This window comes from Thamnophis sirtalis, unplaced genomic scaffold, assembly GCF_051295495.1.
Source record: "Thamnophis sirtalis isolate CommonGarterSnake01/CBP01778 unplaced genomic scaffold, rThaSir2_p1.2 scaffold_6, whole genome shotgun sequence".
NCBI lineage: Eukaryota > Metazoa > Chordata > Lepidosauria > Squamata > Natricidae > Thamnophis > Thamnophis sirtalis.
The window spans coordinates 46,475,908-46,493,124 of record NW_028261386.1 but is presented as its reverse complement, the minus strand read 5'-3'; the positions used below and the strand labels follow the sequence as shown (position 1 = coordinate 46,493,124).

The following is a 17,217-nucleotide window of genomic DNA, read 5'->3' as shown; positions in this document are numbered from 1 at the left end:
AATACATTGAAATTTTAGGAACAAAGTTAGATCTATTATTAAATGATGCACTGGAGTAATACATTCATACAGCGCAAACAGAGCTTATTTACATGTTGATAGGTGTAGGTTAATTTTATCTACCATTTCTAACTCGTTATTGTTCTAAGACCGTGATGTCACCTATGTCAGCATTCCAAATATCATCCAGAATTAAATCAGAGTTCAAGACATAACTTTCATCAAAGTTCCAATTTAATAAAACAGACATGATGGCACATCTGTGGAAACCCGAATCTGAAGCTTCCTGGGTTTTCACCCAGTTGAAAGTTCATGAACTTGTCCCTCACCCACAAGTCCATCACATGGTCCAATCTTCCTCTGCCATGTTGGTATTTCCACCCATCTAGTTTCGGTCAGATGCAGAGGTACAGAGACAAAGAATGACTTTAATTTCTAGAAAGGATTTTTTTATTTTGAAAACAAACATATTCTACTCCTACCCCCTCCAAATTCCCCACTAATGAAACAACATAGTAAAGAAAGAGAAAGAGAGTGTGGCAGACCAAAGATCCTTATAGGAATATGACTGCAGGCCTGACAGGCGGCCTCTCCTCAGAAGAAAAATGTTTCCTGAAAAGAGAACAACATAAAAGTTAACACAACACAATTAACCACCTCTTCCCCCCCCCCACGGGGGGACCCTTTGACTTATTGGGAAACTAACTTATAAGTTTTACTAACTTATCCACTTTTAGGTCCCAACTTTTCACCCAAGTAGCTTCGGACAAAGGGTACCCCTTCCAATGCACTAAATATTGTAAGCGACCCCTATACAGCCTGGAATCTGATTTTTTTCACCTCATAATGTGTTTCCCCTTCTACCACTAAAGGAAAAGGGGGAGCTTGGATGGACAGTCTTATGCTGGCAGTTGGTGCACAAGTTTGTGATATTGGGGCTGGAGCCAAGCACTCTAATGTTCTGTGGCTGAATTGACAGCAACACTGGCATTTTATTGCCACCCTCCCACCCCACGAGGGACAGAATTCAGTTGCACCTCTAAACTTAGGAACCACCTCATCACATTGTTCTGCTATCCATCCTGCAATTTCCCCTTCATTCATCGCTTCTTCCATTGTTGAGATCTCTTCTCTGTAGGAAGGTGGGGTAAGAACCTGTTGCGGCATTGCAGGTGTACATTGTTTCACCATCCATCCTGCAGCCTTCCCCTAATTAATCCTTTCTTCCATTGTTGAGAACTCTTCTCTTTAGGAAAGTGGGGTAAGAACCTATTGGGGCATTGCAGGTGAGACTGGAACCGGTGGTGAGGTCAATCCCTGGTTTGGCCACTGCCCAGTTATCTGCCATGGTGCCATCTGCTGAGGTAGAGCAGGTGCCCATTGGCATCTCTCCCATCCATGACCTGAGGTTGCTTGATTCATAGGCTTCAGTTCAACCATCAATGGCTGGCAGATGGGTTATGGGCCAAAGTCCCCTCTGCTGGCTTGGAGGATTTTCCCATGTTGCCCAGTACCATCCACGACCTGGAAAGAAAGCTCAATTTGATGGTGCTTGATTAGTGAGAGTTGCTTGCCAAATCCCTTCTTGCTGGCTGGGTTGAAATTTCAATTTTAATAGGGAATCTGTCTTCAACTCAGTTGCAGGGTAATGGGTCGTTTCATTTATCGCTGTTTGGAAGGAGTCAAACTCTCCACTCCAGGTTTTTTTTCTCCAATCTTTGGCTGGGGAAGGAGGGGGAACATGCACTCACGTTTAGTTGTAGAAGTTGGTCTGGGATTCCAAACATCTTGTCACTTCCAGCCATGTGTAGAATAAGCCTTTCAAGCCCCCTCCATCTGCATCTTTCCAGATGCAATAAATCAGAAAAATTCCTCCTACGCAAATTCCTTTGCTGCTCGGGAGATATGTAGAGAACTGTCTCATCTCAGCTTCTTATCTCAAAAGGCTTTCTCTTATTTGCTCACTGATATTTTATGCTGACCCAGTCAGGTCAGGTGTTGGGAATCAGCACTCCTTGCCAGCCCCTGTGCCAGGATGCTGGTGATTTATTTTAATGGAGATTCGGATTAATGTCAACATTCCAAATATCATCCAGAATTAAATCAGGGTTCAAGACATAACTTTCATCAAAGTTCCAATTTAATAAGACAGACATGTTGGCACATCTGTGGAAACCCGAATCTGAAAGCTTCCTGGGTTTCCAACCAGTTGAAAGTTCATGAACTTGTCCCCACACCCACAACTCCATCACATGGTCCAATCTTCCTCTGCCACGTTGGCATTTCTACCCATCTAGTTCTGGTCAGATGCAGAGGTGCAGACACAAAGGATGACCTTGATTTCTAGAACGGATTTTTTTTATTTTGAAAACAAATACATTCTACTTCTACCACCTCCCAATTCCCCACTAATGAAACAGCATAGTAAAGAGAGTGTGTGTGTTGTGTGGCAGGCCAAAGATCCTTAAAGGAATATGACTGCAGGCCTGACAACCTGACACACAAGCCATCACCCCAGCTCAGCTCCACCACGCATGCGCACACACCTCCCACCAGCCAACTGATTTTTGGGTCTCTGCTGTGCATGTCCCCGCAGCCTGTTTCTGGTCCCAGAAGGCTGCAAAGAGGCCTACTAGGCCCAAAATGGGCACAGGGGGTTTACACACAGATGTTCAGGGGGTCACACACGCATGTGGGGGTCACACACACATGTGCAGGGGGCACGGGAAGGAGTCATGCATGCATGAGCAGGGGGAGTCGGTGGGTTGCATGAGCATGCATAGAGGGGCAGGGAATGGGGTGGTTGCACACACATTGCACTATGGGTGCGGGCACGTACATGTGCTTATGACACGTGGTGACAAAAAGGTTAGCCATCACTGCCCTAAGACATTAATACAGCACTTCAAAAACCTCGGTATGCAATGAAAAAGAGTAAATTGTAGTTATTATTATGTACGAGGGTGGCACTATACTCCAAATATATAACTAGTTTCCAGCAATGTTCTGAATGTACATTAAAAACAATAGAACTCTCTAGACAACATGAGTCAGCATTGGAAATTATGGACCACATACAGCTCTGGGCTCTCTCTGGATAGCCTGATAAAGATCTCAGCTTCTTGGCCTTTGCCCACTTTTTATCAGTTGAGCACTGGAGAAACCTGCTGTGTGCTCAGCTGTGTTCTTAATCAAAATCAGTAATGGGAATGGAGAAAATTTCTGAGTTGGGGATATTGCACATTAGACAAAGGCTTTAAGGCAAGCATTACCTTATAATAATAGCAATAGCAATAGCACTTAGACTTATATACTGCTTCACAGTGCTTTTACAGCCCTCTCTAAACGGTTTACAGAGTCATCATGTTGCCCCAACAATTTGGGTCCTCATTTTATGCACCTTGGAAGGATGGAAGGCTGAATCAACCCCCAGCTGATCAGGATCGAACTCCTTGCATTACTGCATTACTGCATTTATAACCACTGCACCACCATGGCTCAATAATAACTGCATCAGGAGAAACAAAATCTAAAATTAATCCATCCGGATAATTTAGACGAAGCTCCCTTAGGTAGCTTATGTACATGTCTGGAGTCAGGGATAAACCTTGGATTTCTGCCCTTGCATAAAGCATTTAATAACAGCTTATAAAACTGTTGTTCTAGTACTTGATTTCATGAGGATCCAAGAGTTCCAGGATTCCAGACATGACATCTATTTCTGGTGTCCTGCATTGGTTAATTGTATATTTTACCTTGCAAAAACTTATGCACACTTAAAATCCTGGTGTCACTGGGTGAATATAGAAACTGCCTTCATAATATGATTAATATTTTGCCTTTAAATTGCAAAACAGGACAGCTTGACCCTGAGTGCCTATCATTTATTAAACTTTCATTAAGATTGCTTTAGCCTTCTCTGTTGCTGTTAATAAAATATAGAGATTAACATGATAATTAAAATTGCCTCTCATAGGATGCAATGGATTTACCAATCAATCACATTTCTAGCTTTCAACTGCAAATCCAAGCTTCAACTGATATAAACAATGTAAATCAGGGAAGAGGAAAATCAACTTCAGATTCCTAACCTCATTTTTGTTTGAAATCAGTATTATCTACCTGCAGAAAACCAGCCAAAAACCTGTGTCACAGTTGGAAAACAAACCTCAGTGGAAAATTGCTCTGCTCAAAGAAAAGCTGAGAAGCAGACAGAGAGATAGTTTACCAGATGTATTTTATAGAGTGTAAAAGAGGGGGGACCAATTTAATTGTTATTCTTGATAACAATTAGGCTCTCCCTATTTGAAATAATTAAAATCACTTATCTAGATTCTTATCATACTGTACAGAGGTTGGTTGCTGTTGGTTTGACCCGGATTGGGCGAACCATTAGTAATGGTGGGGCAAGGCTCCTCCCACCTGCCCAGACACTTCTGTGCATGCACAGAAGTGTCGCACACAGGACCGCACCTGAACTGGTAGTAGAAAAATTGGCAACCCACCTCTGATACTGTATAAGCATTGGGTAGATTTGGGAAAGCAAAATGTTATTTGCTTCAGAGCTACGTGCTTTCTAGAGAAGGTTACAAATACATTTCTCAATGTATATTCTATTTGAAATAAATATGTTATTAATATTGAAAACTTCTTATGTTCAATTTCCTACAGAAGAATTATTTTCTGAATATACCTATACATTCCAAGATTGCTGCAGTTGCTAAAAAAATCTAATTCAATTTACATTTTATCTGGAAAAAAATGCCTTCCTAAATATGGTTGATTTCATCACTGGAAAAATCCAAAAGAAAATGTGCAAACTTAATTTTCTGAGCAGATGTTTCGTAGTTTAGGTGTAGCAATTGGAAAGCTTAGTCTTGCAAATAATTAAACAAATAAAAATGGCATGGACATAATTAGTACCCCAATATAATGTTTTGTACCATACTCTTTTGATGCAATAACAGCAATCAAAGACTTTCTGTAGCTCTAAATATGACTTTTATACTTCTCAACAGCAATTTGTTCCACTCTGTAGCAGTTGACTTGAGGAATGCAGTGGCTCAGTGGCTAAGATGCTGAACTTGTCGATCAGAAGGTCAGCAGTTCAGCAGTTCGAATCCCTAGCACCGCGTAATGGAGTGTGCTCCCATTACTTCTTCCAGTTTCTGTCAACCTAGCAGTTTGAAAGCACGTAAATAATGTGAGTAGAAAAATAGAGACCACGTTGGTGGGAAGGAAATAGCGCTCCGTGCGCCTTTGGCATTTAGTCATGCCGGTCACATGACCACGGAGACGTCTTCGGAAGCGCTGGCTCTTCAGTTTAGAAATGGAGATGAATACCACCCCTAGAGCCAGAAACTACTAACATGTATGTGCAGGGGAACCTTTACTTTTACTGTAGTAGTTGACTTAGGTTTGATAGGTTCTTTCTCCTAATTGTGAGTTTGTCCCAACTGCGAGCTCTTTCTATAGATGTTCTATATTCTATGTTCTGTATTCAGGTCAGGACTCATAGCAGACCACTTCATTTATGACCTGTGACTGAGACAGAGCATTCTAACACTGGGCTTTATGTTAGAATACAATGGAATAGAGTGGAGTGGAGTGGAACGGAACAGAAGAGCAGAGTTAGAAGGGTCTTTGAGGTCTTCTAGTCCAACCCCCTGGCTAGACAGGAAACCCTATACCATTTCAGACAAATGGTTGTCCAATCTCTTCTTAAAAACTCCAGTGTTGGAGCATTCACAACTTCTGGAGGCAAGTTGTTCCACTGATTTATTGTTCTAACTGTCAGAAATTTAGTTCCAGAATGCCTTGATATGTTCTGATTTTATTTTGTCCTGCCTAGATTCAATGCATCTAGTATCAGAGACAAAAAACAGCATTATAACATTATAAAACCTTCTCAATTTTTCACAGTAGGACTGGTGCTCTTTTCTTTAAAATGATATTTTTTCTTCTTCTGTGTTGCTGTTGCTTACCAAAAAGCTGTAATTTTGTTTCATCTGCTCCAAGGACATTCTCCCAGAAGGACTTGTGAACATGCAGTTTAGCAAACTCCAGTCTAGCTTTTTTTGTATCTGTCTTTCAGAAATAAGATCTTCTATGCTATGGAGGCCACTTTCAGAGGGTTAGAGCTGGATTGTGAGACTTCATATTGTTGTACTTTAATCTTGGAGCTCATCTGGAACAGATTTGAAAATCAAACTTGTCCCTGCATGTAAAATGGGAAGAAAATGACACATTTCACTTTCCCCCTTGCTTTTCAGCAACTGGCCTTAATTTTTTTAATAACTTGTGCAGCTTTCTTTCTCTTGTTTTCAGCTTTTTTGAGACTTTGTTTCCACCAGAATATTTTTTTATTAAATAATGATAAAATGAATAGTGCATAAGATGAACATTTAACCAAGTGTTAAGTTTGGAAAACAAGAACAGAAAGAAGAAACAGTCATTCCAAATTCCTGAATATTTTGCATTCATGTACCTTCCTTTATAACAACTAAAATAACAATTTGGAAGAGAGAGACTAATACAAAAAATCCAGCTTGGAGTTTGTATTCCTAGAAAAATGGACTTCCATAATTCTTTTTCTATTTCTTAGCTCCTGAGGTAAAAATAAATAAATCTTTAAATCTTTACAAATGGAGATTAAACCTATAATATTCTTTAAGAGTTATATATAAGAGCTACCACATCAAGAAATGGGGATTTAATAAGTATACATACAAAGATGTCATTCATTATTTATTTCTATTCATTTGTTCATTACTTCATCATAAAGTAGTACAAAAAGAAGTCACACTGAAATACCACTTCAAGTATCACAATCAGAAAATGCATTTCTTTAGAAGTATAAGAATTCCTCAGAAATCAATGTGCCAGATACTTAAATCTATTAACTAGAGCAATTTTTAAAAATTTCCTCAGCCTTTTCTCCAAGTTCTTCCTGCAAGCTCTCAAGCCAGTACATTGTTCAAGATCATATGGCTGTGCATTACAGAAAACTGCTCGCCGCCAAAGGTATTTGCTAAATAAAATATCTTTTCTCCTCAGTCATCTGACAATTGTAGTTAAGTTGGATTCAGTTTAACTAAAAGTGTGCATCTTTCTCAAACTCAAATGTCTTAATATTATTTTTAAAAGATCACTTCCAAATGTTATATTATATAATCTATCAGTTTTGTCTAAAAAAAAAATTAAAACGAGTTCTATGTTATCTTGGACAAAATCTGTAATCTGTCCAATGCCCGCTTCCTAGGTAGTTTAGCCTAAGCTAAACTTCAATGTTTAGCCTAAGCTAACTTAAAATTTCTGTTACTGTCCTTTAAGATACAAGTAGGCCTTGGCTTATGACGACAATTGAGCCCATGATTTCTGTTGCTAAGCAAGAGATATGTTAAGTGAATTTTGACCCATTTTACGACCTTTCTTGCCATAGTTACTAAGTAAATCATTGCATTTATTATGTTAGTAACATGGTTGTTAAGTGAGTTTGACTTCTGCATTGACTTTGTCAGAAAGTTACAGAAGGTGATCACGTGACCCTGAGACACTGCAACTGTTGGTTGTAAGTGTGAAAAACAGTCCTTTATTTAAGCAGTTTATCTACTGCCTCAGTTGTAGTTTTCTCTAGAAGGTAGGTATTCATAACATATAAAATAACTTCTAATTAATGATACAACTGCTACAGAGAGCCAGTTTGGTCTAGTGGTTATGGCACCAAGCTAAAAAGTAAGAGACAGTGAGTTTAAATCCCCACTGAGCCATGGAAACCAGCTGGATGACTGAGCAAGTCACTCTCTCTAAGACCAATCCACTCACAGAGTTGTGAGAAAAATAGGAAGGTCTGTTAAGGCAATAGCAATAGCAATAGCAGTTAGACTTATATACCGCTTCATAGGGCTTTCAGCCCTCTCTAAGCGGTTTACAGAGTCAGCATATTGCCCCCAACAACAATCCGGGTCCTCATTTTACCCACCTCGGAAGGATGGAAGGCTGAGTCAACCCTGAGCCGGTGAGATTTGAACAGCCGAACTGCTGAACTGCAGTCAGCTGAAGTAGCCTGCAGTGCTGCATTTAACCACTGTTCCACCTCGGCTCTTAAGGCAGGGTACGTACATACATACATACATACATACATACATACATACATACATGGTTCTATTAGTCTAGTTCTATATGTCCCTAAGCCTCTGTAGTTATTCTTAAGGCATTCTACAAATTTTTTTTCCTCTCCTCTAGAGACCATAAGAATAGACACTTCCCTTGCTTATGGGTGGGAGCAGGCTCTTCTATGGGAGAGGATTTGCCCCAGGCAATGCATGTGGTCCTATTGTACTTACAGGGACTTCTAGTAGATATTGCCTGGCAGTCTGGATCAGTTAGACAGAATCTAGCTGGTAAAGGTAGTATCTTAGATAGCTAGATACCAAGCCATATAGAGCAGGGGTGTCAAACTTGCATCGTCATGTGACGTATCACAATCCTCCCCCCAGTTTTCTAAACTGGGCATGGGCATGGCCAGTGCATGATGCATCTGGCCTGCAGGCAGGCCACGAGTTTGACAGTCCTGTTATACAGCTTAAAAAATAGCAAACAGAAACAGAAACACAGTGCCATTTATTATGGGTCATGCAGGATCAGTGTAACAGGACAGGCCTGGTGAACATGGGCTGCTGCATTCTGTATGAGCTAAAACTTTTGGGATGGTTTCCAAGGGCAATCCCAAGTCCTTGCATTATTGCATTAGTCTAATCCAGAGATGACAAGGATCCAAGTTATGTTCTGATACTTCCCATTCTAGATAAGAGATTCCAGGAGGTAAAATGTTTAAGGATGATTTCTTGACCCAGTGAGATTTCAAAGCCAATTTCTTCATTGCTCCCCTAATGAAACTGCTTTCAATTTGATTTTCAAACATTGCAATCCAGTTCTGAGTTCTACTGGAGAATCTAACATCACATTCAAAGATGTGAGGTGGGTCACCAAGCAAAATCTCTACAAAAAAGTTTAGGCAGCATACAGAAACATGCTTTCTTTTTGATAATCCTATGTAGATCTCTGAGGGGTATGAACGAAACAGCATATTGATAATACATTATGTCCATGGCTGTTCTCTTTGGTTCATGGACTACAATCATGAAGAAAAATATGTATATATATTTGCCTACGTATAGGTAAACTTTGGATTACAAAGACATTTTTCTTCTAGCTTGGTTGGGTTTATCATGATTTTAGAAACTAGACATGCTCTTCTCCTGATCTGTATGAACTGCCCTATGTTATAAGAGAGAAGAAATTATAGCTGTGTTTTGTCCAAGAGAAGATGAACACCCTGGAGTATAGGATTCTCTAAAACAAAGAGCCATAGAAGTTGCTTAGGGTTTGATGCCAACTCTGGGCGGAAGGGGGAAACTAATCTGGCTTCAGCAGTGATTGGGAGTTGTGAATCCTGTGACCTGTATTTGACACCACTTCTGTTTTTCCTCTCCTATCAAAATGAAGCCTTGCCCTGTCAGGAGAATCCCAGATTCTTATTTATTTATGTAATCAAGGTTCAAGGCCAACCAATACCTTGACAACTCCTGGCAGCTTACAAATAAAACAAAACCATTTGTAAATAATCAGGTCACCCTCTTGAAAAGAATGCTCTCCACCCTCTTCCCCCAGGGAACCTTTTGTATAAAAGAAAGGATATGTGGCGTGTCTAATAAAAGAAAGAAAAGGGGATTCTATGCATTGCTGGCTTAAACCCTGCAAACACTGATGACCATTTATTTCTGAAGAAACGTAAGATGATCTCATCGAAACTAAAAGAAGAAATTCCTAATATTATATGGAAGATATTGACAATCTGCTCTGGCGCTTGCCTGCTCTATGGTCCTGTGGTAGAAAAGCAGGAAATGGACATTATCACTAATTTATTATAGCAGCTTTGGAGGGGACTCCCAAAAACCCACTTTCCGGGAGGTTGCACATAACCTTGTTTTAATTAATTAATTAGAAGGAAGTATTCCCTTTGAGTCTCAAAGGCTTTCATCTGTTCATCTTCAGACATCTTTCTGCTTCTGCTAGCTAAATTAGTACTAAAGATGATCATTTGAAGTCTTCTCCTGAATGAGCATGTTTATACATTTTAAATGTATTTTTTATATTTGATAAAATATACTTTAATTTTTAGGTGAATTGAAAAACTACTACTTTCACTTTTTTACTTAATGATCTTATTGTTAGCCATTATAGACACCTAGAAAAGAAAGGCTAGAATAATCCTTAATATACTAAAGGAATAAATGAAAATATATTAACAGGGCAATAGCTTTGAATTAGTATTGTACAGAACTGCAGAATATGCATCTTGCCTAAAAACTGGACTGTCTATATTCTATACCCATTATTACTAGAGTAAAATTTGCTGAACTGTGGAAATTCTTATTATTCAATCTGCCTGCCCCCATTTTTAATTCCCATCAGGCTTTTTGTAAAGCCTTAATTTTTTTTTACTAACAATCAAGATTCAAGCAGTAGTAAGCTCACCATTCTCAAAAGGATCTGCATAATTTTTGTAGCAAAGTCAATTTGGAAGTATATGCAACCACAGTTTAGAAACATTTGTTCCCATTCTATATTGAGCTAAAACAGAAGCTCTTGCTTTTCGGCAGAAATTCAAACTATTTATACTATTTGTTTATAGGCCTGCATAATTTCTTCCCTTTTCTAAACAGTTTTAATATGCATCACTTTTTTAAAAAGGTATACAAAGTGCCAAAGAAATAAGGGGAAAGTTGTGGAGGATACTTTGAAAACAAAAATGTATGCCGATAATGTCCCTAAAACACTGCAGGTACATTGCTTGGCTTGGATAAGTTGAGAAACAGGGTGTACTTTAAGCAGAAAAGCAAAATCAAATCATACAACTATTCCTTGATATGAATTATGATATAGGATGTGAATTATATTATACTTTTTTTAACAGTTGCACCAGTAGAAGTTCTCACTTCATATTCAACAAAGAAGCTATCATCAGTTAATTTATAAACAAAACATCTAAATAAGATTCCTTAAGAGCTTGAAGTTAATTGAATTCAGGCTTCAATAACCTCTGTTTCCTATTGGTTGCAAGCAAGCTATTTCTTTTTTTCTGTATTTGAAAATGGAATACTGCATTGAGAAGATAAACATTTTTCTTGTTGTTGTTACTTCAGCTGCTGTTGATTCATCTGCTCCAAAGAGTTTAAACACAAGCATTAAATGTAGGTACAACTTGATTTGTTTTCCAAATAATTTCTGGTTTTGTTTTGTTTGGACTGGAAATGTTTGTTTTGGAGTCTTTCTCTTTCTGTCCCCTAGCCCCAGCTCTCAAGCTTAAGTGAGGGACGTGTGTACTTCATAGGCGGGTGATTGTATCATTAACAAAAAAGAAAAGGTTCAGTTACATGTACTCCCAAGTTTCTTACAGGATATCCCAGAGTAGCAGTAAAACTGATCAGAGAGTAACAATTGCCACCTAAGGAGGCTTTTCAAACATGACTGAAGATGGGGAAGAATTTGGAGGTGTTAAGAGATGACATGAAACTCTGCTTCAAAATCAATAAATTCTGCACCTCTTGAAACCTTCTAACAATTACACTTAACAGTCATGAAATATTCCAATTGAGATTTCAGATGGTTGCTATGTTCTCCCTAACACTCAAAAGAGAATAAGAGCCAATAGCACTGTGCAAAGAGGAAAATGTAGGGCAATTGGTAAGAAAGAGGAGAGAGAAAGAGAGAAAATATACAATAAAACTGTGGTTCTCAACCTCTTCTTCATCATGGATCCCTTTAAATACCTTTTGTGGCTATGGGTGATGGCCATGGGCTACCAAGATTTAACTCAAGATTTAAATCCTAACATTTCTTCAAGCCTTCGTGTACTCCCTGTGATGACATTGCCAACCACCTCCCCCAGGGGTGCATGGACCAAAGGTTGAGATCCACTGCAGTAGACTATAGTTCTTCACTTGGAGTCCAGGGACACTCAACTTAGAGAACAAATTGTAGCTTTATTTTTACCACAAATGAAGGCAGATTAATTTTTTACCAGCCATTAACTGAAATGTAGCTTTTCATTGCATATTGTATGTATGCAACAATGTAATTTATAGCCTTTGCTCCCCCCAACTGTTTGTTAACTTCAATAAATGTCACTATTTAAAATGATTGTACTCTAACAAAAAAGTTTTGCATTGTTTACTATCTAATGGACTAATAAGGATGCACCTTTATCACTGTATGTGATATTTGTTATTTTTTAATATTTTGAAACCTGTATTTGAATCTATTTGGCTTCCTTTGTAATACAGTCTATATCCATATTTTTATATTAGGTACTAGAATACATTTTTTGACAAAGCATTGGTAGTTTCACCAGATTCTCATGGGGCACAAAAAAGTTAAGAAACTTATATAGACTTATCAGAAAAAAAACCAATTCTTGAGTTTAAAGAATAAACTCTATCTTACGTATCAAATCGGTATGCCACCCACCTCCCAGCTACTCTGAGCACTTATAACAATTAAAACAAGGGAATGTAATAAGTAACAAGAAAAATAAAATGATAAAATGAAATAAAATATGCCAGAAAGCACAAATTGGACAATGTATCACTGTATCCAAAGGACCACAATAGTAAAGAAGCTCTTTTTACAGGAGCCTTTAGCCAAAGTATTTTCCCAAGATTTTGTAATCCAACATTTCAGTGAAAACGTGAAATGACACATTGCTATCTAACCTGTGCTTGAGTCCATCCACTGGAAGAAGAACTCATTACCTATGAATATTTGACATTTTAAGCAGAACAGAGAATTAATTCTTTGCATCATGTAATTGTGTCAAAATGATCTTTTTTTTTCATTTTGAATGTTTTAAAACAATAGCAATGAGTCATGTATCTATAGCATGTGTTTTGCCCCTGCTAAAATGGGAAACATATCTTCTGGATGTACTATAATCTTTTATCTGTTCCTTTGCTCTGATATCTTAATGCTGTATTATGATTTTTACTTATCCAACTCCAATATTCTTAACCAACCCTTAGATTGTTCGTTTTCCAAACTTTCTTTTCTCATTCTTAACCAGGGACATGCAGTCACTTGAGGTAGGGGAGGCGTGGCCTCACCAGACATTAGGAAAAGGAAAGAATTTTAAATAATTTTTAAAAAATAATTAAATCCAAGGTAGTTGCTACCAGATTCACAGTGACTTGGAACAGTGCTTTGTGTTAACCATAGGAAGAGGCCATAGAAATAGGGGCCTCCTGTGCATAAGGAATTTTTCACCTTTTAAGAGATAACCAAGGGTTAAAATGTGAAGAATTCCTTATGCAAATGAGGCACGTATTCTCTTGCCTCCTGTAGAGGGCATTTTTAGAGGCTTTTTAGAGTTCTCTGGGAGCAACTAGCTCAGTCTCTGGCCTTTCATGAGGGGAGGGCAGGGCAGGGCAGGGCAGGGCAGGGCAGGCAGAAGCAGAGTTGTAATCGTCTCTGAAACAGCTGGAAAAAGGTGCGTGTGTGGGGAGGGGGGAGGAATTCAAAAAGTTTGATCGGAAGGCAGCAGGGGAAGGGGGGTATGGCAGAGGAGCTGCTTTCAAGCCTTTGGAAAATATATCCAATCCAACTTCTGTGTTTGCTTGAGAGTGAGTGAGGGATCCAATTTCTTTGTGTGCGTGTGTCTGTTTGAGAGAGGGGGGAGGGAGGGAGGGAGAGAGGGAGAAAGGAGGGGGAGGGAGAAGAAAAAAATGGGAAAACTTATTTTGCAAGGGGGAAGAATGCTGTCGCTTTAAATCAGAACTGAGCATGCCTGGCTGTGGAATTCTGGGAGTTGAAGTCCACAAGTCTAAAAAGTGCCTCACCAGCTCTAAAGCTGACCGCACGTCACTGTTCTTAACCCCTCATGGAATATATAGACTAATAAGGTTTTGTTTTGTTTATAACAAGTATCTTTGTCTAAGACAGTGATGACTAACCATTTCTGGACTGACTGCCCAAAGTGTGTTTGTGGTATGCAAATGCGCACACATGCACCTGAATCCCCAAAATGCAATGTGCATGCAGCCCCCCAAACATGTGGGCATGCCCCCTGTATGTGCCCTGTCGCCACACATGCACGGCAGAGACCCGATGACCAGCTGGCTGGCAGGAAGCACGCACACATTCCATTGTATTGTATTCTAACATAAAGCCCCGTGTTAGAATGTTCTGTCTCAGTCACAGGTCATAATTGAAGTGGTCTGAACTGGGACAATGGCTCATGTGCCCACAGAGAGGGTACTGCGTGCCACCTGTGACCCACATGCCATAGATTCACCATCATGGGCCTAAGAGGTTTTCATTAAAATAACTTCAGAATGATTGCCTCTTTCTTTTTTGTTTCTTTCTCTTTGTTGATTTTTAGATTGTAAATCCTTTGGGGGCAATGTCCTATCAATTGTATTCTGAGCAAAATGCCTTGTACAATGTACATGAATGGCATCTACACAAATTATTTTTGCTGTTACTATTAATAGATAATAAGCAATAAATGAAAAAAGCCCCCAAAAGAGTGTATGAAAAGATTCTTTGGAATCACTATCACAATTTAAGGTAAAAGAATTATCTTACTAAGCTCTAATGCAGTGTTTCTCAACCTTGGCAACTTGAAGATGTCTGGAATGCTGGCTGGGGAATTCTGGGAGTTGAAGTCCGGACATCTTCAAGTTGCCAAGGTTGAGAAACACTGCTTTAATGTCTTTCTCTGTCAAATTACTTTGAAATGGTTTCTGAACAAGATCTAAGAAACTGATTACTGTATGGTAGAGGTTTTTTTTTCAGTTCTCCGCTCCTCCGTTGATTCTTAGCTTAGTTTTTATTACAGAACAAAATATTTGCTGAGCATGCATTCTGCCACTTCCTTAAAAACATCTTAAAATGATGTTACGTTAACATGGGAGAAATAGCAGAATCTGCATAGCTTAGCATAAATGGCTGACGAAGCGAAAAATGATAGCAAGAGTGATTCATGTTATAGGAATATCACTGCTTTGAAATATTAAGTAGATGTTTTCAGATGTAACTATTATTGAATTAACTAGGTACAGTACTTTTCAATGGAGCAATTTGTGGAAATAAAGTGTTAACAATTTCCAATTTTGCCACTAAAAGTTAGTTTTAATTTAATACCAGAGTCACTTTTGGATTATTTTTAAAATATGTGATGTCATTGATAAGCAGTTGGACTTGAAGTGATTTCTGAAGGGATGACTATTACATAATGAATTTAAGTGCAATGAATATTCTTTGAATGAACATGTATAGAAATGCACTGTAAATTGTGATATATTTAGCTGGTCTTATGTGCAAGGGGTTGGGTTTTTTGTTTTTTTTGGATATCAGAAATGTTCATGGCTCTCAAAATTGGTTCCTACTTAATCTTTGCTTAACAACAGAAAAATATATATTTTATTAGGTAATTAGAGTGATTTTATGGCATTAGCAGCTTTCTGTCTGATGGAATTTTCAGTAACCTGTGTTCATTCAAGTAATGGATAAAATGTTTTCTTAGTCATAACATGATTACTGCTGAGAAATACACATTCATTAAAATGCTTTACAGGTTATTGCATAAAGCAGAAAGGATTATGATAAATACTGATCCTTAATTTAATAATCCATTGTTCTTAATTTGTTAACATTTAACTTAATAATTCACTGCTTAACTTGTTAAAATTTAAATTCAATAATTCACATCTTTAATTTATTAATATTTAGTCCATTACAATTCAGAACTTACAGCTAATGGAAGGGAAAAAGTAATTCAATGAATAGCAAAGCATAAATATAGAGGACTTTTTATGATAGTTGATGCCTACAGAAATTGAAACCAGGTAGAGAAAAAAATGGTGCAGAAGAAAATTGGCATTATATAATTAAAAGTATAAGCTTCTGCAGCGTTATTGTTTAGATACACAGCCAGTGTGATTTAGCATGGCCTTTCATGGTGTATATTATTATCTGCTTGGAAGAAGTATATTACAAGATAAATTAAGACCTAAGGGAATCATAGGATATACCATCCATTACTTCTTAGCTGTTATAATTTACACATACATAGTAAGATAGGAGATAAATGTTTACTATTTTTCAACCTCTTTTATCTTCATAGTTGTATGTTCCCAGATTATTTCACCTCCACTGGAACATGATCTTTGAATCCACCTCTTATGATATACTCATTTGCTCACTTAGCAATCCCACATTCTGGGTTTCCAACCATGTTATAAACCAGGATGTAGCAGTGAGACCTATACAATCATGAATGAATGCCTAGCCTTCAGAAGTTGTGGGGGCTCCATCACTGAAGACCTTTAAGAAGAGACTGGACAGCCACTTGTCTGGAATAGTATAGGGTCTTCTGCTTGAACAGGGGGTTGATCTAAAAGACTTTCAAGGTCTCTTCCAACTCTGTTATTCTGAATTGAGATGTGACAGGCAAATACCTTTACAGTGTCCCCAACAATTCAAAGCAGTTAAGGGGCAGAAATTGAATGGCTCAGTTTCTGGATTTCTGCAGTCATGTTACCCAATTTATTATAGCTATCCCTTCTATACTTGCAGTATTTGGAAATACATTTCTTATACCAATTCCTTCTTACCGTGTTCCTGTTGTATCCCTTTTTGCCTGCAGGTAAATGTAGTATGTACACTTCTCCATAATGTTCACTTTCCTCACAAATGTACAAATTCTTCACATGATGAAATAAATTTAAACATATGAATCTAATGTTTCTACTTTTCAAGAAAAAATAGATTCCCCAAAATATCTTTTCTATCAGATTATTTAATTAAAGTCATCACCCTAAGTTTCTTTTGCTTTCTTCAGTTCTAATAATTTAATCATATTGTTAGATTATCTAATAATCTTATTAGATAATCAAGTATTTTTGGTATAGCAATAGCCATATAAGAAAGCCATATTAATTTATATTCCATCTTCTTCAAGTCAAAAGCAACACACAAATGGATGTCCCCTAATTTTAATTTCACTTAACAACCTTTGAAATGTTTGGCCCGATTTTAACTATTTTCTATTGTTTAGGTTTCTTTTTCTTATCTTTCCTGGAAATTTTAAATCTATTTTCTGTGTTTTCACGGGTGTAGGTATGCTGGTCTTGTTGTATTCGGGTTGCACAAACACGA

The 17,217-nt window shown here is 38.0% G+C and overlaps 1 protein-coding gene across 5 annotated transcripts in view; it reads left to right on the top strand.

The window, feature by feature from the left end:
* LOC106538409 (spermatogenesis-associated protein 7) overlaps positions 1-17,217 on the top strand; it is a 51,147-nt gene that overhangs the window by 17,074 nt on the left and 16,856 nt on the right. For 3 of the 5 annotated variants that reach the window (XM_087717789.1, XM_087717787.1, XM_087717788.1), the window contains exons 3-4: positions 6,931-7,023; positions 11,208-11,255. The exons of 1 other annotated variant lie outside the window; for it this stretch is intronic. In XM_087717789.1, the coding sequence (XP_087573915.1) occupies positions 6,931-7,023; positions 11,208-11,255 (141 nt within the window). Of the gene's footprint in view, positions 1-5,018; positions 5,204-6,930; positions 7,024-11,207; positions 11,256-17,217 lie in introns of all 5 variants that reach the window. One more of the 5 variants, XM_087717790.1, reaches the window with a different exon arrangement.